Here is a 24,255-nt window from a genome sequence, read left to right as displayed (position 1 = left end):
AAGCCTTGGAAAATTATAGGACAGACAAAGTTAAGGCTCCATCCGTTCATGTAATCATTGTAATGTAGTGAAATCGCAATAATAAATTGACGTGTCTATTTTAGCCCAGCGGGTACGTGCCGTCTAACACACGTTAGTTAACGGGCGGAAACCTCTACTCAAAATGCGCGATGCTTCTCACAACCGCTACAAACAATCCGGGCGCGGAACTAATCGCGCATATTGCAAACATAATCATGCCCGGAATAGGCGAATCCGCGGATTGCTCTGCACTCTACATTTTTTGATTTCAGCTATTACTGCTTTTTTTCTTTTATCCATGAGAAAAGGGAAATTAAGTATCCCGCTTCACATGATTATAAAACTACACGCATCTTAGTTTTGTCAGTTTCTATAAATACTGAAAAATATGAACAAGCAATCTGAAACAGTTAACCATTTTTTGTTACAACATATGCACGCGTATCAGCCTTCAACCGTTAAATGCTATTTACTTATTCTTTGTTAAACTTTTGGAATTAGTTCTAACAGAGAAACTTTAGTGAAAAGATTTTAGATTCAGGTACGATAAAGGTTTTAATAAACCAACTTATTATGCGTCTGTGAATAATTTGCCAAGCTTTTTAAATGCAAGTGATTTCCCTTTATCATGTCATCTATAATTATATCTTGTCGAATCCCGAATAATATTCCACGTAAATGCTAATGGAATTTATTGCCACGGTAGCTGTATAGGCATCTCGGTGCTTACTCAAGCAGATAATAGAATTAATGTGGGTTCTGCTTATATGCTTAATAATGATCTTAAATACATACACCTAATTTAAGCAAATGGGGTCTTCAATGAGATATGAATACAACGTGTAAGCTCATGAATGCCTTCACTTAGGAAAGACATAAGATAAGTACACCATTAATTAGTCTCTTTTTGTTGAGCATAAGCAGTTTGGTCAAATTAACATTTCTCCCTTTTCCTTTTTCTTCTCTCTTTTTTTTTTTTCTGTATTCTTACAAAATGCCCTAATTTTGAGTTGTTTCACACTAATCAGACACTTAATATTCGAGAAGGAAGGAGGAAAATGATATGAGCGACCTTTCAAAGCATGCCGCATTAAGGGTAAAAGTATAGACCCAGGTGATCACAAGCTGTATTATTTTTTCGTTCATTTTTTTTAAAAACTAAACTCAACATCTGACTCTGAAACTTAGAATCTCGACATAACATCATCAAGTTTTTGGCCAACTATACTAGGTACAATCGGTGTAGACAATATATCTTCATGAAGAATTGCTTTGCGATAATCTATAATCTCGTATTAATTGGATCAGAAAAGAATCATTAACGGTGGAATAGAGGTTGCATACCTGATCCCGGAAATTTTGGCTCAAATTGATTGTACCATCCAACAGTTTTTTCTAAAATAAAATTGAATTACTGAATTTACTATTAATCAAACCGTCTTAGTTTTCTTACTATCTTAGCGATATGATTATCATATAAATGAGAAAACTATCCCTGAGTTACCTTTTGGACCTAATGAGATAGGGATATATAAAATTCAATTTCACTTGCAATTTACAATTGTGGCGCAAAAAGTTCGGAAGTCGTGATTTTCAACTCTAAATTCGTGTCATTGCTCTTCCATTCAGATATTCAAAGAAATCGATTTACTTAGTCTTCTGATAATAGAAGCTTAACCACATAAAAGGTGGGTTTTTTTTCAAAAAATTAATGCACAGTCGCGGCGCACGCAACACAACGCATCCTCACACATTTTGTATCTGTATGCTTACATTGGTTAGATATATTTTGTTATGTATACATGACAAAGCACCTAGATCTCTAAAAAGAAAAAAAAATTATGATGCAGGAACAAAGTCAAAATTAATTAAGAGCCGCCTGTTTAATTACCCATGAGAGTGAGCATTAAATCGCTCAACTTTAAGTCTAAAAGCAGAGCAATTAGGGGTTTTTCGAATCTATGATACAGTCAAAAGTTATTGCTGCTGCGAGACTTCGATGGATTTACTCACTTTTAAATTTCCCACCACCCCCAACGATTTTATAATATACACAATATAAGACAAAGAGAGTCAATAGTAGAAATCAATGGAATTTGGAACCCGACGTATAACCAACTAGTACTAATCCTCGTCCCAAGCTCATAATTTAGCACTGAGGGTTAAATTAATGGTGGGATATTGCATGGCTTAATATTTTTTGATCTAGTTTATCCGCTTGGTTGGTGAAGTGGCATGTGCCCATTTTTATGTTCCTGTTGTCTTGGAAGATACTAAAGTAGGGAGATTAATTAAAGGTGGGAAAATGTTTGACTAGGGAAGGAATATACAAAATGTGCAGAGTCATTGATTGTAGAAACCGAGTAGCGCCTCACTTTTCTCACGAGCTTGGAATAGATATTTTGATTTAATTTATGGAAATAATTGAAAGTTTCAATTGGTAGGGTGAGTATTTTCATTGGCCTAGAAGGGAGGATATGCAGGTCTACTGTCTTCTGGACTAAGCTAATGATGTGGGATTGATTTGAATAGATCCGGTAAACATATTATATACGAAGCAACTACACATTATTATTATTATTTATTTTTTTGAGAGATAGATAGCACGCTACCCCGTTCGGTTTATTTATTTAGAAATAAACTTAGCTGAAAATAGTGAATCAACTAGATTCGACACTTGATCTCAGATACTACTACCAAGCCTTTAGCACTTGCTCTAGGGCGGTGGATAGTCCGCATTTTTATTGTTAGACAACCTAATTCACTGTCATACTTTGGCAACGCGCGCTACTCAGAGAGAACAATATCATATTCACATACAGAAGTGTGAATCTGCCCCAGATCTTCCGGGGTGTACAAAGCGCTCTTGGCTTTGGTAAAGCATGCCGCTAAACCAACATAATAAAAAAATAAAATAAAATAAAATCTTCTAGTTATTCTTTTCTTTGCCCCTTTCTTTCTCCTTATCTTTTTTTTTTTTTTGTTGAAACCGTCCACCCCTTTGACCTTTCCCTTTTTCTGCATTTTTGTTTTACTCCTCTAATTGTTTGTTGTATAGAGTTTCGTTTACTTTTTTCCTAATAAATAGAAGACAGGTAATTCTTCTTTCCTCTCCTAAAAAAAGAAGAAAGATTTAAACCAGTACATGGTAAGGATGGCAAAATGATTGTTTAAACTTAGTTAGAAATATAAATCAAAGCTAAGATTCGAACTTGGACCTCGAATTACCAACATCAAACCCTTTGCACTTACGATAGGCGACGGTCGATTTTTGTAACTCATAGATATGATTTGAAAATATGTCCAGTATTTTATGACGCGAACAATGCGTGCTGGAATCACTAGTTATATTCCTATGTTGAAAATCAATATTACGTCACATATGCATGTGTTCATATAATCAAATCAATAGCTAATCTTATAAATGATTCAATGAAGAGTAAACATTCGAAATAGAAACAACACCAATAATCCACTATAGACTACACAACTTGGTAATAGAGCATAGCTTGCCCTGCGTGTTAAAACCCTTCCTAATGGGTCTCTCAAATTCAAAGTTGATATTATTCCAGAGGGAAATGCTAATCCACACCATCTAGCCTTTAGGACTGCGAAAAGCAAACTAATGGACTTCGTTTCTGATTTCTATTTGACAATTGCGAAACGAAACTACACCTTAGTTGATGAGTGAATAACATCATGAGAGAAACCGACCGGTCCTTAGGCGCGAAGAGACAAAAAAGAGGTTCGTGGTTGGTAAACATGAGATTCTCAAGTTTGAAGCTAATTATTTTAATATTTTGTTGAAGGCTAGCTTATGTATTAAAAAAAAATATGAAGACGATAATACCTCTCTTTTTTTTCAAAAAAAGAAAAGAAAGAAGAATATACATCAAAAAGTGAGCAAAGCCATCCGAAAAACATTCAAGCCTTCTTTCTTTGCAATCTTTATGGCTGAGGAGTTGTTTGCCACTTTCAAGCAAAAAGGCTTTATTGTTTCCTTCTCCCATCTATAACTCAGTCTCACCACAATCCTATGAGCCCCTTGATGCCCCACAGTTGAATCAATGTTCCAAGGTACAGAGAAAAAGCATAATGCAATTATTCATGTAATAATCTCGATCCAGTTGTTGCCGGTGTGGAAATGGCTTCTCACCGCAGCTCACACATCTTTTAACTAGCATGACTCTGCATGTTAAATAAAAAAAATAAAAAATAATAATTCCAAATACGGAACGGGAGATCTTCACCCGACAAGCTGCAGTAATCAACAGTAGGTATTTACAGATCATTCAGTTGTCGATAGAGTGGATGAAAGCTTTCGCTGGACTGAATCAACTGTAGTTTTTTTTTTTTTTTTTTTTTTTGGGGGTCCTTTCTGCGCCCCTTTCGAGCCTTGTTGCCTCATCCATGTAGCATTAATTCAGGTTTCTTACTGAACTGAAGCGAGTAGCCGTGCTACGCTTCTCTTCAAAAAAATTTTGCAACTTCAGTGCAAACATTCAGGCTTTTGATTTCGCTGATCCCGTGATGGCTTGCTCGTGAAACACCTACCTGAGGACAATCATTACTTGATAAAGAAAAAAGGCGAAGAAAGAGGTTGATCTCTCTCTCCACTTATCAAATGGGACTTGGTATGGATATGTGTCGAGAAAAAAAATTGTTATACTTTCTCAGATTAGAACATATTACCGCTCCGTGATTTCAAACAATTTCGAAACTGTGTTTTGAGCTGCAAAAACTTGATATAAATCATCTACGAGCCTAACTGCTCCTGCCACCCCGTAATCCTTCATACGCATCCCATTGAAGTCATAAGCAACAAGTACCACAGGGAATCAAATGAGATGCTCTGCAGGAATTGTATAAACTCGTACAGACCTTAATAAAAGGTCTCCACATATAAATAACCAAATTGTGTTATGCCCGCGGACAGAATTCTATATCATATTGACGAACATACAACGCAATGATGTGTTTTGATTTTTTTCACCCGGCATCTTGTGAATGATGCCTACCTCTTGGAGCGCCTGTGACCAAAATTTGTTTAACAAGGCCAAATTTATGTAATACTATAATCTTGTAAAAAAATCATTCGAAGTTTGTTTGGCACACCGATTCTACGTGTGGGCAAAAAAAAGGAAAGGCCGACTAACGAGGCCCGAACGTAAAACAAATGGCCCGTACGCCACCTGGTGGGCCGAACGACGAATTCTTGGCTCGGCTGGTTATAAGACTTATAGTCTGGGTTTGGTTTATTCTTCCGGGTTATTCGAGCTCTGTATGCTGGCTCAGCCAGGTAGGCCGTAGCATGCCCCCGGCCCCTCCGCCGCGCGCGACCACACCTCCCTTGGTTTGCCCCCCGGGTTTCTCAGGGTTATGACTACACTTACCCGACTTACGTGTGATCGTTATGGCCATAAGTTGCCCACGTGTCCGTGGAGAACGTTAGCTGGCCTTCGACACTCGAAGCGCCGAAATTAATAAAAATAATAAAAGGAAATGAAATAATTGCATGATGAACCCGTCACCAACTATAGTATTATTTGTGAAGGTGCCCCCTCAACGCAATTCTTTTGAAGTATAATTGAGGGCCACTTTGCCAAATTGTCTATAGTTGAAGGGTCTAAGTTATTATTATAGACCCAGTTGTACGTAACTCACAACCGGCCGAGAGACGGGGAGTGCTGCGTCGAGGTGATGGGGGCAAAGGCAGCTCAGTCGCCTTCTACCGACACCGCGTTTCCTCACCGCCCACCAACGACGTCTCTCTCTCTCTCCTCTCTCGTCTCTCATCTCTCTCTCTCTCTCTTCATTCTGCTAACACCTAGAAATCTTTCCCGCGATCATCTATGGAAAGGCTTATCTCGCACAAGATGCTCGAGGATCTGAGATCGCTCTTCGTCTCCTCGCGGGCGCAGTCGCAGAGCAACGGCAAGTCTGCTCTCCATTCCGTGTTTCAGGTACAGCCGAACTACTTTGGGGTTATTTCGCTTCCATTCGATCGAATGGCTCAAATGCTTGTTTGCAGTTAATGGTGGATTATGAGGTGTTGATAGGCGTATTTGGGGGTTCGCCGCGGCTGGGCGAGAGGTTGTTTCAATTGGTCGGCGCAGAAGCGGAACGATGAGAAGTCAGTACCGAGCGATTCAATCATCTCCAAAGTTTTGTGCTCCTTTCCCCTTTCTTTCGATCTCTGTGATGTATCACCATGCATAATTTATTTTTTCTTTGAGTCGACAAGGAGGGTGCGGAAGAATTATGTAGATTTACTCGATGTTTGTACTCATTGTTAGGCTTGAGTTTACTTGTTTTTTATTCGCTAATTTTCAGAAAACGAGTCTCATTTTATGCCTCGCGTTCTGTTGGTCCTTCAGGACGAACAATATATTTGATGTATTTTTGATTTTCTTCTTTTGTCCATTTGACAGGAATGATTGTCACTATCATCATTAGCATTTTAGCCGGAAACTGTCTCGTTGAATCAAATCAAAAGGCATAATTGGCTTGCCGCGAATATGTTTCATTGTATTACGCAGCTTCTGCACTTCTCTACTTAGTTTTCGCCAGCAATTGCCGTATTCTTAGTCACTTCTCTTGTGTCACCTGTTTATGTTAGGTAACATATAGAAGGGGTCGCGAACATGATATTGAGGGATTTATCTACCAGTTGTGTGATTGTGGAGGGGATGGCGATGTTGGAAGGTATGGCTGCACTGTGTTATACCTCTTGAAAGGAATTGACATCTGAGTCCTTGCATTTGAACGTGTAATTTGTGTTTTGTAGTGTAAATACTCTCTGAAAAAGCAACTTGTTGAGGGCTTGTTTCTTCTCTTCTGCATATACAATCCTCATTTAGCACTAACAAATTTTCAGGTCCGATCTAGAGGCTGTTCTAAAATCCATTATGAAACAATATTTTCTCCCGAAAATGATGAAAATGCGCACACTCTCAACAGGAAACACTTGAAGTATTTCTCAATGCGGCAACATTTTCAAAGCAAATTGAAGAAAAACTGAAAAGTTTATGTCTCTAGCCGATTTTAAGAAATTGCGTGCAATCTTGTGCCATCTGTGAGGAAGTTCCTAGGAAGTTGCTGATGCCGCCTGATTCAGGTCTTATTTCCATTTAATTCAATTGCAAAGGTGCATAATACGTGGCCCTTGCAATATTGATTTACGTTGTTTTGTAGGCAGGCCAGCTTTCAAGTTCACAGCATTGGAGCATCCTGCGAATTTCTCTCGGAGCAGCTAATTTTGAGAAAAGAATATGCTGGGCATATTGGGGGACCTTTCTCAGAATGAAGCTGAAGAGTGAAACTTTTAGACCATAGTGCACTTAATGGCTTAAGTTTCAACACCTTCTTGGGCAACATAGCGTGAGCACCTAAAGTTACCTTTTCGCTTTTTGATCTGTTTGATTTTGAACGCTAAGAGGCGGGCCCTATTAGGGGGTGTGGTGTTTCTGTGATACTGATATATGAAACTGTTTACTTTCACTTACGACGAGGAATTCAAAACTCACCTAAATATAAGTAGTCTTGTCATATTCAATTATCAATGTCTAAGTCTGATGGCGCCAATAGCCTGTAAAGCCATTTCATTTTGCCGTCTGTATGGTCCCGTCGTATTTAGATACATGATTTGTTATCTGAAAAGCCTTTAACCCAAGTCAAAACACATTAGATATTGTCTGTTTCTCCATGTCATTTGATTTCACAAAACGGATATTGATTCTCTGTTATACAATCTTACAATGAGGCTAGATTTGGATTGTAGTAATTATCCAGGTATAGGTTCATCTATCTTCTCCAGAAATTATCAGAAAGAACAGAATAATAGGTTAATGTTGCTACAAATCCTCATTTAACTGTCTGAATCCTCTGTATAACTTATCTTTAGTTTTCTGCAATATTCTCTACATTTAGTAGTTCAGGCATATTTATTTGGCTCGGTTAAATATATGATATTGGTTCTGAATCGCCTTCTGTAATACACAACACCATCACAAACTGTTGCACAAATTTAATAGCCTTACATGAACTTATTTGTTTCAAACTTTGCCACGAAGTTTTAGCCCTTATTATGAGGCAATCTCTTCTGCATGTAGAACTCATATGCACCATTGATTTAGCACTGGGTCGGCCTTTGTTTATATCTACAGGAGAGGAGATGGACCAACTGTGTTGATTATCAAAGATACAGAAGGTTTCATATACGGAGGGTATGCATCTCAGCAGTGGGAAAGACACAGCGATTTTTATGGTGATATGAAGTCTTTTCTCTTCCAGCTATATCCTCAAGCATCCATCTTTCGTCCTACAGGAGCAAACAATAACTTACAATGGGTATGCTTGTATTGAACAGCATTTTTCTATCACATTTGATCTGGTTTTGCTTTTGAGAATAACATTTACTTGACTATTTTCCGATATATGTTAGTTATGGAAGAAATTATTATATTTCCCAGGTCCATTGTTACTTGCATCTTGTTATGTGATATTATTTTCTCTTGGATAAAAAATTGATAAGTTTGGTGCCAGCAGTTCTTAATAGCAGAATATGATTGTTGATTACCGAAATTTCATTGATTGTCTCATACCATCTCCTTTCAATCAATTGTCTATAGAAGGGGAAATTTATTAATGAATAAGTAATTTAATTTAGTGATATACCCTCTGTTAATTCACTTGTTCCTAGTTTACTTGTACAGGTGTTCATTGTACAAAAGAAATCAGATGCATAATATTTCTGTACTTGCTAATATAATTCTTATTGTTATGCTTTTTAGTCGATTGTTATCAGTGTACTAATCTCTTGCTATATTTAGGTTGATAAATCACAAGTAACAAATTGCTGTTGTATTTTCATTTTTTGAAGAGTATTTACTTCAAGTTTAGCAATCCTTTACTTCTTTACCTCAAGTTTAGCGATCCTCCAAAACTGAATATAAATCATGTTCTTACTGATTGCTCGTAATCTCAGTGTGCTGTAAATTTTAGCTCAGATAGCATTCCCAATGGAATCGGCTTTGGAGGGCAGCCAAATCATTTTGGTCTCTTCATCTCCGGGAATTTTGATCAGGGCCACACCTTTTCATGCACTACATTCAACAGTCCGTGCCTCTCCAAGACAAGCAACATAAGACCAGAAGTAATTGAATGTTGGGGTGTTCAGACAAGGGGCCCACAGAGCGAAAAGCTGGATGCTGTTAAGGGGACAGTCCTCGAGAGGTTTAAGGAGGACCGCAACATGCTGAAGCTGGTTGGCCTTGCAAGTTCCAGTGACTGAAGCTGCTTTAAAGGTAGCTATTCTCTAAGCAGAGCAATTTGTAACAGGAATGTTGGCTTAGTTTGTCCACAATTTTACTGATGCCGTTTGCTCTTTGCCTTTTCCCTTTTGATCATCTTATATTAAACACAGATTTTACCAGATTGCACTCTTGCTTGAACTAGTGGGGTGTTGAGTTGGACACTGGCTTCTATTATGCAGCCACAGGGACCTTTTTGTGCTTGTGAATTATTAATGTTGAAGAAGAGCCCGCCGACGGTGAGCTGTTTAATTCTGCAGAAAATAGTTCCCAATTCTTGGATGGAGATTGTAGAGACATAACAGAGATACCAACAGCGGTATTATATATTCTTTTGGAATGGTGGATATTTTTTATACGCGGATTTATCTGTTTCTTTTTTCATTGTATTATGTGTTGCTATTATGTTCTTTAGCTACCTCCGTTAAGTATTATACGAGGATCTGGTTCTATGGCAAACATAGTTCTTAATTTGCATGCTGTGGATGTTGGCTTGTGATGCAACAAAAGATTTTTTTTTTTTTTTCCTTAAACCTAATTTTCACATATCAATCTTCTGTATACTTCCTCGTTACTAGTTCTCAGTATTCCTGCCGAGCTTTTTGCCCGCAATTTTCATGTTCGAGTTGTCAAAAAATCATCAACACACCTTATGCAGTTCTTTGTTGCAAAAATCATGAAGGATTCAACAAATGTTACCATATTGTACCTCTCTTTTAGGTGAAAATGAAATGGTAGGTTTCCGCAGGAGGATGATCACCGTCCTGCTTTCCTGGGGTGAGGGCCGTGAGGCCAGTTTCAGTAAGGCCATGTTTCAGTAAGTCAAATTGGGCTATAAATAGAATGAATCACTTTCAATCCAGAATAAAATGAGAATCAGAATCCAATTCTTATAAAATAAATAATAATTATCAAAATCAGTAAAACTCATTTTAATCACAGAGTCTAAAATAGATGAATCAAAAGTCTTAAATACAAAACTGTATCCAAATCTAACCTCTGTTACTTATCATGCTTATACATTTTGGACCAAATATCCTAGGTCCCATTTGGGTCGCCCAATCGTGTGTTAGGAAGGAACTCCGCTTGTGATCCCTAAATGGACCAACTTTTTTTATATAGTGTGTTTCACATGTAAAGAATTGGAATTATCTGGCCTCTTCTTCTTTATACTGGGGACCTACAAGCGGGGAAAAGTTGCAAAATGGACAAGGAGAGCTCTGCCACATTTATGTAATTAGGTGATTTGAGCTTGGCGGTGTCAGGCTCGGATCATGTGCCCGAGTTGGTGTGGACACAAACTTGGTAGGGGACCAGGTCCATGTACTAGAGCATGCCACCTGACACAATTCTCAAAGGCTTTCTTTTTCTTCCTTTTTTTTCCCCCCACCAACAACAAGAGATATTGTCCCGCACCACTACGTAGAAACTATTCCCACAGTCAAGCTGATTGGCGTCGCCTTTTCTTGAAAGTAAATATTTCTAAGCTCAGTTTCACAGTATGCGGGAAAAGAATGTATGTGTTTTTTTTTTTTTTTTTTTAAAGAAAGATAGTAGTATACCACTTGTTTCAATTTTTTGAAAAAAATAAATTTAATTGAAAATATGAAGCAATTAGTATTTGAGCTTAGAATTTCGGGTAAAAACCATCGAGCTCTTTGCCACTTGCGCTAGAGACAGTCGATAACGGACAAGAATTACTGATGGAGCAATAAATGAGGATAAAAAATAAAAATAAATAAATGATCTGTTCCGAATCCGTCTTGATTAGTTGAGGAAATAAAGTTGGAGACAAAGACTTTTTTTTTTTTTTTTCTTGTTCTGCTTCGATTTGCGAAAAATTCGTCAAGGCCTGCCTTAAATAGAGTGGTACATAGAGATAAAAATCAATTCTCGACTTCCGGCTTGCTAAGAAAATGGAGAGAGGGCATATAGATGAAAAACTCCTCCCGCTTCTTCTGAATCCATGGAGTTTGCATTTTTAAGCTATACATGATGCACGACCCAATGAAATTATTGTGAATGGGCCATCGCCGACGTCGCCGTAGTGGCGATCGAGACACGCGGGTCATAGTAGCATCACCCCACGGGCCACGGATTTGGTGGGCCCTGAGGAGAATAGCACGCCGAGTCCTATATATATATATAGGGAGGGGGACCTATCTACGACTCTAGTGAGCAGGGGCTGGACCAGTTCCTACACGCAAGTCCACATTCCAACTGTTACAAAAAGAAACAGGTCCGCCACACACGCACATGCCGGACCGTAGAGGCGTGGGCAATACTTCACTTATGCTTGGAATCAAATTTCTACTATTCTTTCTACTAACACACTGTCGTCAAATTGGGCCCTTTGCTCCTCTCATTAGCGACCGTAGAAATTTATTATACTTGCATCCAAATATTACTATCTCCTATGTTAGAAGAGATTAAAATACAGATACTCTTAATATTGCATGCCAATACAACTTTACGATCATATTCATCTATTATCTAACTCTTTGTCATTTTTTATGTACTTTTAATTTGCTAATAAACAACCTACGGATTTTCTCACAAAAGAAAAAAAACTATAAATAAAGAGTGAAAAAGAAAGAAAGAAAAAGGTTGTAGATAACTTTATTACTCAATTTTTAGAAACATTTAGCAAAGAAATTAAATTTTTTTTTTTAAGAAATAGATAGCATGCTACCCGCTTCATTTATCTTATTTAAAAATAAACTTAGTTAGAAATTTGAATCAACTAGGATTCGAACTTGGGTCTCGGGTACCAACCACCAAGCCCTTTGCCACTTATTCTAGGGACGGCCGGTGCAGAAAAATTAAATTGAGTTGCGGTCCATATATACTATATATATATACACATATAGAGTAAGGCTAGAATACTTTTACAAGTATCACCCAAGTGATACTTGTGTGTTTTTAGTCATTGGATCTATTTTTTGATTACTAATAGTCCTTGGATCAAACACTATTCCACCTACCACCATCTACCACCACCTACCACCATCATCTCAACCTCACATCTCTCCATCCAAGGGCTAAAAACACACAAGTATCACTTGGGTGATACTTTTACAAGTATTCTAGCTCTACTCTATACATATATACAACAATTCAATGGATAGAATGTCTTGTAAATAAGTTTTCCGAGGACTTAATCAAAAGCGCTTTGGATAACCATCCTTTATCAATCCGAGCCTTCTTAATGGCAACCAAAAAGTGCGACTTATAGTGGACATTAATATGTGGCCACCTTTTTTGACTAACCTGAATAGAAGTCGAGATTTATGCATGCAGTGCAATAATTTGTATGACTAAGTTGTACCTGAGTCCTCACTCTGCAGTTATTCAATCTACTCTTGATTTTACTCGAAGCCCTTCTACCTCTTTTGTTATATTTTCGACGGTTAGTTTCGTTGGTAGGAATAATAATTTTTATTTATTTTTTAAAAAATTCTGCAGCTGTTAAACTTCTTTTTCTCCTTTTCTTTTTTGCCCTTCTGTGAACTCCTTTGGATGTTTACTTTTCTTATAGTAATTAAATAATTTTCTAATTTTTTTTCTAGTTCAACTTTTTTTTAATGAAACGATAACATGCTATTTTTTAAAAAATAAAAAAAAAGAAAAAAATGGAGCAAGTCCTCGAATTACATAATTTTTGAGGATACTTAGCCTTATAACAAAAGTTCTTTGATTAAATAAAATGAGTGTGTTTACTGATAATAAATAATATGAAATAATCGTTATTTTTTTTTATATTTAACATTTACGTGTGTTTTCTCATCTCAATAACAAGGCCATCCTCTTTTATCTCATACATATTCAATGTTCATAACATACCCATTCATTGATGTACATGCATGGAGGGGGGGGAAAATAAAAAAGAAAAAAAAAAAAACTTAGACAAAAGGTGGTCCACCGAGAGCTAGGTCTACAGTTGTTGTGTCGTATATGCCATAGAAAAAGGGGCAGGTGGTGGGTTGAATGATTAGTTAAAAGAGGAGGAGAAACTCAAATACATACAAAGAGAACAGTGGAAAAAAGGGAATTTATACATATATGGGGTGGAATTAAGAAGTTTTGTGAGGTTCTCGGATTGGACACGACAGAAGCTAAAAAAGAAAGGGGAAATTGGGCAGGATCTTATCTTCTTCCTCTCCAGCTTAATTATTGGAATATAGTGAGGCCATCTCTTCTGGCCCTATCTGATCCCATTTCCTTTTTATTTCCTTTTTATAATATCTCCTCTTTTTAAGTGCTGTGAACTTGGGATACCCAGAAAAGCAGGAACGTTAATGCCGTGCCACGTGAGAAATACCCTACAATATTTGCTTTGTGCCAGTTGTTGGACACTATTCTGGGACATCTTATATTAGATCGATCTATTGATTCCATGCCATATATACATCAATCTATTAATTTTATTATCTGATCTTTACTATGCATCTGATCGCTATTTCACGCTATATATATATACATACATTTACTCTAGCTAGTTTGGGATCGTATTTCCAAAAACACCAACTTTTACATTGGAAGACTCAAAAAATATAAAAAAAAAAAAAGCATTTCAATATTTTCTCTTCGATGATAAAAAATTATAATGACAACTACAGCCGTCACCGCAATACCAGACTAGGCCAATGTATTACTTCTCGGAATTAATATTTAATTCCTAAACTTATCAAAAATTCCTTGGTGTGCATGGTACAGAAAATTAAATAACCCAAAGCAAGTTGACCTGGATCTGCATCTGAGTGGGAACGGTGAACTGGTTGTAGCCATTAAAGCTAAGAAGTTTTTGACCTCTCCCTAGCTACTCTATGAGGTACAATACTTTAAAAGTGGGGAGGGGTGAGGTGCCGAATTCAACAATGGCTTCATTGTCGTACTTGTTATGAAGTTTCTCTGACGTTTTGACTGGCAAAAGAAAGCTAGCTAGCATTGTGCGGACGAAGTTTGCTAAGATGCCTCAAATTTTTGAAATCAAAGTAGGATATATAGCAGTACCATAGGCTGTTTGATTTAGATACACCTGCTATTTATTTCAAATGTCACTTTGAATGTGTGTACCGCGTACATTAATTGCTCAGATGATGCCATAGTCTTTGTAGAACTTCTTTCTTTTAATACAAAAAAAAAAAAAAAAATCTACGATAAGGAAAAGCACCTAGGGCATGTTAATTACAAGCTGCTATAGCTAAAGGTTCTGGCAAAAGTATTGAAAAAAATTATTTAGAGAATTTTTAATAACTTTTCTTCTTCTTGTTTTTTCTTGTTAAAAGTTGCTGACGGCATCTTGCCAATTAATCAGAAGTGTACACTGAGTTTGAAATGAATTCCGAACTAGAGTTTTATGGATTTGACATCTAATTAAATGCTCATTTTAATGTCTATCACAGCAAGAAAAATAGAAAGAAGCACTAGAATTAAGATAATTATTGTGTTGATCCAAAATGTGAAGTAATAATATAGCTTATCTAATTGATCAAGAAGTGCTTCGAATTATAATATGGAACAGTGCATGGGATGTACAGATGCAATAGGTCGAGGCAATAGTTTAATTCTCTTCGAATTATTTGAGCACTATTATAAAGGACATGCTTCATGAACAGCTCTTTGCCTTTTTTTCTCTTTTTTTTTTTTTTTTTTCAAATTATGACCAGAGCCAGTGAGTCAGGTGTACCAGCTACTGGTTTCACTGCAGGCACGAGTTCGAGCTCCCAACAACCCACATGTATCTGCACTCCCGAATGGACGGCTAGGATGAGCCCACGTCAGGCATGCACCACTCTCTTAATTTGTATGTACCCTCGCCTGATCATCAAACCCCCCTCGATCGTCACCCGCCCTAGAATAAATAAATATAGTAATTAATTTTACACACTTTAAACCCCTTGATTCTCCCTGTCCACCTACAGTTCTCTATAATATAATATATATAATAATTCATTAATATAGATAAACATTCACCAGGTCTCTCTCTCTCTCTCTCTCTCTCTCTCTCTCTCTCTCTCTAGGATATATATATATATATATACACACACATTTACATAGAGATCGATATAGTATCTACTACATGTCTAGTTAATTCTTCGGCATTATTCTTCTTTCTCCTAACTGTATATTAATAAAGGGTTTTTTTTTTTTATTTCAAGTTCCCCTCATTTCTTGAGAGGTTGTAAATGCAACACAATATATAATATCTACATATATGCTTCTGATGAACACCATATATACCCATCATCTCCACCATTCCTCGGCCCTAGCTCGATCTCTCCCCCTAACCACCATGCCCGCCAACCACCAGCAGCAACCACCTCTCCCTAATTACGCGCAGGCCATGAGCATGAACCCCCAGCAGTACCATGCACAGACACAGTGCAGAGAGCGCCTGTTCGAGAAGCCGCTGACGCCGAGCGACGTGGGGAAGCTGAACCGGCTGGTGATCCCGAAGCAGCACGCGGAGAAGCACTTCCCTCTGGCGTCGGAGGCGTGCGACAAGGACCTGCTGCTGAGCTTCGAGGACGAGTCGGGGAAGCCCTGGTGCTTCCGCTACTCCTATTGGACGAGCAGCCAGAGCTACGTGCTCACCAAAGGCTGGAGCCGCTACGTCAAGGAGAAGCGCCTCGACGCCGGCGACGTCGTCCTCTTCGAGCGCACGCGCGCCGCCACCGACCGCCTCCACATTGCCTGTCGCCGACGCCGCCCGCACGATAGCCCGCCGCCCGTACCCCACCCCGCAGCCGCCGCGCCGCATTTTAGCCCCGCCCCCGCGCCCACCGCTGGTCCGTACGCCTCCCTCGGCTCGGTGCAACCATACGACAGCAGCGTTCTTCGTGCAGGTCCGTCGATCTATTTAACACGCACGCAAATTGCTGCTTTTGTTGTAAATACTTGTGAATTTAATTTAATTTAATTTGTAGCTAGGGATTAGCTTACGAATTATGATGCTCTTTGGAACTGTAGGAGATGGTGGTGACGGAGCCGTGGAGGGCGCGGCGGAGGCGGCCCCAGTGGTGCACTCGAAGCGGCGGCTGAGATTGTTCGGCGTGAATTTGGAGTGCGCTCCGGAATTGGAAGAGGCGCCGCAGGCGGCGAGATCAGTGTTCAGTTTAGTGAACCAAACTGCGTGCAAGCCAACCCCGTCGGCACCTTATTATTGGTAATTAGCAGCACCGAGCTTAATTGCATTTGTTAATCCCTAGATAGTGATAAACACTAGCTAGTATTGTAACTAAGTAGTACTCAAGAACTGTGGCTTGGATGCTATTGCAGGAGCAGCTCGTAGAATCGGCGGAGGCGAGATTTGAAGGAATATATAACGTTCCGATCAATTGCTTTAGAGTCTCAATATTCAGCGGAATAATGCGCTAACAAACTGTACTTTGAATGCTCAAAACATTTTCATATTGCCCTATGTGACTAATCTTCTTATCGGTAGCAAGATGTACAAACTAAATGGAAAAAAAAAAAAAAAACTCATCGTTCCAAATCTCAGACTATGAAGAGCCACCCAGGTGAAACTTCTTTTAGGAGCGCTTGTTCCTGCTCGTGTTGCTGCTGTTATTTGTTAGTTTTCTTATTTTTCTTCTTTTCTCTGGAAAAATTTTGCGGTGTACGGCGGGCCCGGCCCGAAGGAATGAATGGGCGGTTTGCTTGTGATGGATGGGATCGCGGGGGAGGTGGTGAGGTCTCAGGAAACATCAGATTTGATAACGATGTGATACGTGGGGGTGGGTCCCCCACAAAACTCTCTCTGTGCAAGATAGGTGGTCCCACCCACCTCCTGTAAGCTACTAATCTTTTGTAGCAACAAAGAAGGAACCTTGATGCCATTTTCTCCGTTTCTCCGCTTGCTTTCTTTTACTTTTCTTCCGCTTCTTTTTCTTGCTTCTTTCGGATGTTCTGCTCACCAGACAAGAACAACAAAAAAAAATAAATAAATAAATAAACTTCCAACTTAAAAATTTAAATACCAATCATTAAATTTTAGCCGACTACACTAAGTATATGGTCAGATTGTAAAGTAAATTAGTGTTAAAGTAAATAGATTTATTTGATACTGCTAGATATATTTAAGATATAGTTGATGAGTCAATTATAGCAAACATAAGAGCTATTAATTAACTGAACTCTACAATGTTGGGATCTGACACATGATATGGATTATGTGAAACAAAAAAATAAATCATTTTGTTATACGCATTCAACTGAATCATCAACTATATATATATATATATATATATATATATATATATATATATACACACGAATAAAAATCATCATCGGTTTAGAAGATGTAAGGATGAGAATAAAGAGGAACAAGAAAATAGGGAAACAGACAACAACCACCACTTTTTTAGTGTTTTGCGAGGATACAGATATATGGTTGTTTTCCTCCCATTTGTTCCTCTCAGATTTAAAAGAAATTTTATAATCTTGTTCAGTTTGTGGGTTCTCAAAACTAATAGGGTATTAGAAAACTTAGTAGGCCGGTGGTTTCAGAGACAAAGTTCAGACATAAAGAATGATCAAGCTTAAGCATGATAAGCTAGATTCCCATTTGCTTAGAGCTAAAGGTTTAGATGTCTCCCTGTACGGGCTATATCCCATTTATCCCATTGTTTTGTGTTTATTAGCCTTGGGGCTAATACTTTAGAATACGACTAGTACCAATTTATTAGTGTTGAAGTGACAGAAGCATGAGAAGAGCATGGCTAATTGAGTTAGTCGCTTAGAATCAACTAATTGTCACACCCTGATAGCTGTAAAGTGAAAGAGACTAATTAATAGGGACAATGTCAGGCCCCATAATGAAGAGACAACCGAGGAAGCTTGAGTAAGGACTTCACAGGACAACATGAGGCCACCTAATCTGGTATTTAAAGCACAGTGATTGGTTGCAAATCCCCAGATATAAGCACTAAACCTTGTGGATTGCCCCTGTGCTCTTTGTACACTAATTCGGTGAAGTACAAGTAGCTGAGAGAGAAAAAGAATGCAGGTGAAGTTGATATGTATGAGAGTTATGGGAGCAGTGGAAAGATCATTAAATTTGCAGGATGGTTAATGACCAGATCGGCAGAAAGATAGCTTGTCTGCTAAAAACGAAAACGCCATGTGCAGGGCTCTTTTCACAGCTTAATCAAACTTAGCATAGAACTAAACAGAGTGACGCATGAAAGCTTAAGTCTTAGAAAGGCTAATCATGATCAATTAGGATAATGTCCAATGCATCGATACACTGACGTTTCTATGATGCTCGCTTACTCACTTTTGTGAAGAAAAAGAAAAAAAAAGATTAACCAGAATATACATAGTATATAGAAATTCCAGAGACAGACCTGGAGTGAAGGGGGCCAGCACTTATTTATGACAATGACTCATCGGTAAAGAAAACAGTTCCAAGGGGATCGTAGAATGATAGAGCTGCAACTAAAGATAAAGATGTGCACCATATGATACACCGACCAATTGCCGTTGAAAGGAATCCACTGGGACCTATAGCAATACTTTCTATCTGATGAGAAGTCATTCATCAAACTTACCGGCAAGATATGGTCCACTCAAAATGGATGAACTGATTAAAAAGTCATCTTTTTTCTTTGAGAACAGCTCCAATGAATTATTCCCCACCTTCCTGAGTCTCTAGAAAGTATTCCCTCACCTACAGCTTTTCCAATTTGTAGCGCTTCCTTTCTTTGAGAAACAGATCTATTGGCAGAACATGCAGGCCAACACATTAAGCTGAAAATGATACAACAACAAATATTGATTCCTAAGGATGATTTTTTTTTTCCCCTTTTTTTAGAAATGACTTATTTGGTGTTGGTTACATTATAATAAGGAAAGTACCTGCATGAAACGGGAAGGTGCCAATAACTCCAGATATGGACAGGTCTATATGGTTCTCATGTTCCAATGAGCCACGTAATGGACTTGGGTTCTGCAAGCACTTCTCTTGTCCAGAAAGTAGAAACTTCCAGAAACCACCTGTTTCAGTGTTAGGCAAAAAACTGTATCAATTCATTGTATTGATGATCAGAGATAGTGCAATAAAGAAAGAAGAAGCAATTTTAAAAAATAAGAGCTTTGAAAGTCTTTGCCAGAGCAATTCTATACAAAAAATTTCAGGAATTGGCAAAAATTAGAAAATAGAATTTCAGGGTTCTGATTGTCTTCAGCTGCCTGGCACATGAATTGGCATTACTATTTTCAAACAAAAAGGGGAGAAATTCAAACAGATGAGACAAAATAGAAAGCACATGGAAGGAAAACACATGATATCATTACAATATAGGGAAAACTACACACTGATAAAAACAGTGTGCCATTTCAGAGACTATACAAGTGTTTTAAGAAATAAAACAAGGAAAAGCTTTGCCGTTGATCAATAAAAGCCCAACCGTGAGCAAGCAGCAGCTGCCATGTGCTTCAAGAATGCATAACTATTGATTGGCTTCTACTAATATGAACCATAACTAGTCTAGTGTTCAGACAGAGAGTTAAAAAAAATTTAATAATGAACAGATTCTACTTAGATACGGAAGTATAAAGTCCACTTCTCATGAAGGATATATTAATGAAACATAGAGCAGTTCATTGAACCTGGTCACTAGTCATACAATAAACTTACCCACTCAAATGCAATTGCTCTGTCCATAGTAAATGTTAGCCGGTCAGTATCACTGCCAATTTCCCACCTGTTTATGCAAAACATTTTGGGGGCAAAACCAACTTGGAAGTATAACCATCATACGAGCAAAGTGTTCTACAAATTTCCAGTCTTCAGGAGGATCAAGCCTGTTCAGATAATTTAGGATCTGATCCACCTCCCCATTTCCATTTTCCATGATATGGTCCCACTGATAGTCTCTCACTATCTAGGGGGCCAGCAAGAAAAGACTACACCACATGATTGATTAGGTCAATTATAAAGATTTGACCGAAAGAAGGTGGAAGAATTGTCATTTCCACATGATTTTCAAGGGTACAATAATCTGCAAGTATTGATGACATGATTGCATTAGGAGAAGGTGAAATGTTTTTGCTATCCAAGTTTCACGATCACCAGAAATCCCTGCAAGAACATGATCCACCACTGAAGTGGTGAAAACGATTGAGATCCCTAACAATAATTTCCCGCCCTGTGATCCTTGAAGCCAACTTCATAAACGAATGGCAGTCCCCACACACTCTAAGGTTCTTGTTTATTCTAATTGGTATCTTACAAGGCAAGCTCATCAGACCAAAAGCAAGTGCCAACTTCTCACTATGGTGCTTCAACAGCTCCCCTTTTTCGTCCTCCTTCACATCATGCAGATCACACCGAGTGTCAGTTCTATAACCCAACTCTGTCATCTCGTTGATTAGATCCTCCATTTTCGCATATATATCACTGATTTTGCAGTGCTCTCTCTCTCCAACAACAAAAATGTGAACTTTACCTTTCACTTCTATCCAACTTTTTCCTGTTTCTTTCTTCGCGCCACTTCCTTTTAAAATCTTCCTTGCCATTATGACTTCACCCCAGTTTGCACTCGCAGCATATATATTTGAGAGCAAAACAAGGTTTGCTGCATTATATGGCTCAAGCTGGAAAAGATGGCCAGCTGCGATCTTTGCCAATTCAGGATTGCCATGTATTCTGCATGACCCAAGCAGAGAACCCCACATAGAGGCAGTTGCCTCAAATGGCATTTTTGCCATTAATTCCCAAGCCTCATTAACATGCCCAGCCCTGCCCAGAACATCGACGATGCAAGAATAGTGAAGGACATTAGGCTGGACATTTTTATCATTCATTAATAAGCGAAAATAGTGACGACCCTTTTCAACTAACCCTGTATGGCTGAATGCAGATAACACAGAGATGTAAGTAACCTCATTTGGGTGCATAGCATTTTGCTGCATTTTCTCAAAAAGAATCATACATTCCCATACGTGAGCATGCCTAGAAAACCCTGCGACCATTGCGTTCCATAATACAACATTCTTTTCCTTAATATCAGTAAATACTAAATAAGCTTTTTCTATCTGTCCACACCTGGAGTAGACATCGAGAAGTGATGTGATTACAAAAATATTTGAATCAAAACCAGCTTTCATTACAATGGCATGCAACTGGGTTCCTTCAATTGTCGCCGCCAGACTCGCGCAAGCACTAACAGTGGCAGAGAGAGAAAATTGCGTCAATTCCGTCCCCATCTTCTGAGCTCTTCTGAATAATTTCAATGCCTCTTCATGAAGATCATTTTGCACGTACCCTGCGATCATCGAACTCCATGTGACTGAAGATCTTTCAGGCATTTCATCAAACATCTGGCATGCATGATTAATCATATTGCATTTTGCATATACATCGAGGATTGCAGTTCCAACAAATACATTGGAATCCATCGCAGATTTAAGAGCCAAAGCATGCAACTGTTTGCACTCAGTAATAGCGAATTTCGCAGCGCACGCACATAAAATGCTCGAGAGAGTGAATTCACTCATCGGAGTCCCTTCCTGGTGCATCCTCAGGAAAAGCCTTAATGCCTCAATATCTTTTCCGTATTGGGTATATCCACCAATCATGGTATTCCACGAAACTATACTTCTCCCGGGCATTCTATCAAACACGCGACGAGCAGGGTCGATTTGACCACATTTTGAATACAGGTTGATGAGAATGTTGCATGTAAGAGTATCCGTAAGCAAACCGGCATGGATAGCTAATGCATGGGAGCTCTTACCTAAGATAAGTGACTTCTCTTTTGCACATATTTGCAAGAGTTGTTGCAAGCCCAATGTACTAATAATATTCCTATTAGCCCAGACAAGCTTTCTTATGTTTGAGCACTCAGATCCAACCCCAATACTACAATACATTCCACAAAAATTACGGCGGAAACAACGTGTTCTTCTGTATAAAAGAAGCTGCGATAACGAAACCCCTACGGATTATAAGTTTGCTTCTCACAGACACTTTTGACAAAATAGATAATAAAAGCTTTAGCTAGACATCGTGGGTATTAGGAAGACTCACAAAAATTGGGTTCCCTCTCTGAGAATTAGCATCTTCCCTTCCACGCCCCTTGAAATCCTATCTCAAGAATTTTGACTTCATCTTTGAATGCAGCTTCCCGCCAAAGTAACACTTTTTCCTTCTCCATTGTGTTAAATATATATACCGAACTGCAGAAACCGCAGAACAGGAACTCATATTTATCATCTCCTACCTATTTCATTCACCAATTAAAGCGTAGAATATCTAAATCATAGTAGCGAAAAGTACTTCTCCAAACGCGTACAATCAATAATCCCGTACCAAGCGCTCAAAATTATCATTAATAATTGCTAATAATCCATTGAGGGGCCAAACTAAGTACAAAATTTACACTAGACAAGTGACCGTTTAATCGAGTCACCAGAACTATTGCATGACCTAAATCACATAATTTATCTTCAAGCCTTTTTTTACGACTTTTTATATTAGAAACACGGGAATAAGCAGCGCATTACTTCCCGATCCGGCGAACAGAGAACGAACTTGTAAACCCTAGAAACGTTTAATTTCTACGTGGGCCTACGAGTTTTTCGACCCATTAATGTGAGGCCCAGTATCTGAACATCAAATAAGCGTCGACTCTTGGATCGGATTTGGGCTCTAAAATAAGATAAAGTTAGGCCCATGATAACTCACACAATTTGGGCCTCGAAATGGATCGGAAACCCAACTCCGCAGCCCAATCCAGCAACCCAACGTTCCTTGCAATAGCCGCTTAATTTGCTAAGTTTACTTTATGCCCCTATTGAGTAAAAGCTTTGTCTCGAGCTCAAAGTTTAATTATTTTATATTTTTAACTAATTTATTTTTAAATAAAAAAATAAACGACGAGGGTAGCATACTATATTTTACTCTCAAATAAAATAAAAATACTTCAAAAAAAAACTTTTATTTTGTTTAGTATAATATATAAGATTTACTCGGTACCCACTAAATACTTTAAATACTTTTATTATTTAAGCATAATAATGTGAGAAGTCGGAATAAACAGGCACTTAATATGAGAGTTCTAACTTTACACCAGCAATCCTCAAATATTTAGCCTAATTAAACCCAATTTTTTCGTGCGCAGAAAAGCTGTTTTGGGTATCTGGTATGAGCCCAACTTTTATAATGTGTAACACACCAAACCTAATCCTTTATATTCAGACTAAAACCCTGAATTCTTATATGCACCACTAGTTATTTATATATTATTATGTTTTTAATGCGAGATACGTTTTTAAGATTAAGACCCCAAAAGGTGCCCTGCACTTCGAGTCTTCGAGTCTTCAAAGAGGGATTATGAGGAGACTTGCCTTTTGCACCACTTGACACATCATTATATAGATTATTAAGGAGATTATCATATTCGATTGATTATTGCGTTTCAACACGCTATCCATTCACACAAATCTCTTGATCAATCCTTTTTCTTTTATTTTTACTTTTTACTCGATCTTCCCCTTTTTTTTTATTTTATTCTTCTCCGCTCAGCTTGGTGCGCACCCCGCGAAAGTGTCAGGTCGATCGTTTTTGGCACATTTTACAGCTGGTTGGAACTACTTCATTGCCGATGGCGATTTGCTCAATACTGGAGGGAGAGCGAGATTGTGTGTGCATAAGAATTAAAAATATTGCTTGCTTTTATCTGTTTAAATTTAAGAAATAAATGGTTGTTTCACTTTCACGTACGTTGGTTTAAAATGAGAGATATATTGCAAGTTGAAATCTCACTTGGTTTAATTTTTAGTCTTGTTTAATAGTCTCCCCCATGTTGCCAATAATTCAGCCAGGATGATTGGGTGAAATAAAATAGTTACTAATATTATTCACTTTAATTTTTAGGGATAGTTCTTAGCTTCTTTTTTTTTTTTTTTTTTTTTT

General features: G+C 38.2%; 2 protein-coding genes and 1 pseudogene across 10 annotated transcripts; 2 read left to right on the top strand and 1 right to left on the bottom strand.

Annotated features, from left to right (window-relative positions):
* On the top strand, positions 5,874-9,812 carry LOC109723295 (annotated as a pseudogene).
* On the top strand, positions 15,346-16,816 carry LOC109723548 (B3 domain-containing protein Os11g0156000-like). Its single transcript, XM_020251973.1, has 3 exons — positions 15,346-16,180; positions 16,305-16,500; positions 16,614-16,816. The coding sequence occupies exons 1-3, from the start codon at positions 15,550-15,552 to the stop codon at positions 16,624-16,626; spliced, it is 840 nt and encodes a 279-aa protein (XP_020107562.1). The 5' UTR covers positions 15,346-15,549; the 3' UTR covers positions 16,627-16,816.
* Positions 16,692-22,761, bottom strand: LOC109723547 (pentatricopeptide repeat-containing protein At5g04780). 9 transcript variants are annotated; one of them, XM_020251964.1, is made up of 4 exons: positions 19,975-22,761; positions 19,194-19,354; positions 18,683-19,085; positions 16,692-17,243 (listed from the first exon to the last, which is right to left on the bottom strand). In XM_020251964.1, exon 1 carries the CDS (start codon positions 22,209-22,211, stop codon positions 20,406-20,408), a length of 1,806 nt encoding a protein of 601 aa, XP_020107553.1. In that variant the 5' UTR covers positions 22,212-22,761; the 3' UTR covers positions 16,692-17,243; positions 18,683-19,085; positions 19,194-19,354; positions 19,975-20,405. The 9 variants fall into 9 exon arrangements, with proteins under 9 accessions (XP_020107553.1, XP_020107558.1, XP_020107560.1 ...); XM_020251969.1 differs by having other exon boundaries at positions 16,692-18,773; positions 18,887-19,085; XM_020251971.1 differs by having other exon boundaries at positions 18,887-19,085.

The sequence above is a fragment of the Ananas comosus genome, linkage group 17 (assembly GCF_001540865.1).
Source record: "Ananas comosus cultivar F153 linkage group 17, ASM154086v1, whole genome shotgun sequence".
In the NCBI taxonomy this organism is placed as follows: domain Eukaryota; kingdom Viridiplantae; phylum Streptophyta; class Magnoliopsida; order Poales; family Bromeliaceae; genus Ananas; species Ananas comosus.
The sequence above is the reverse complement of the archived record's forward strand: the minus strand, read 5'-3'. Positions and strand labels throughout refer to the sequence as shown.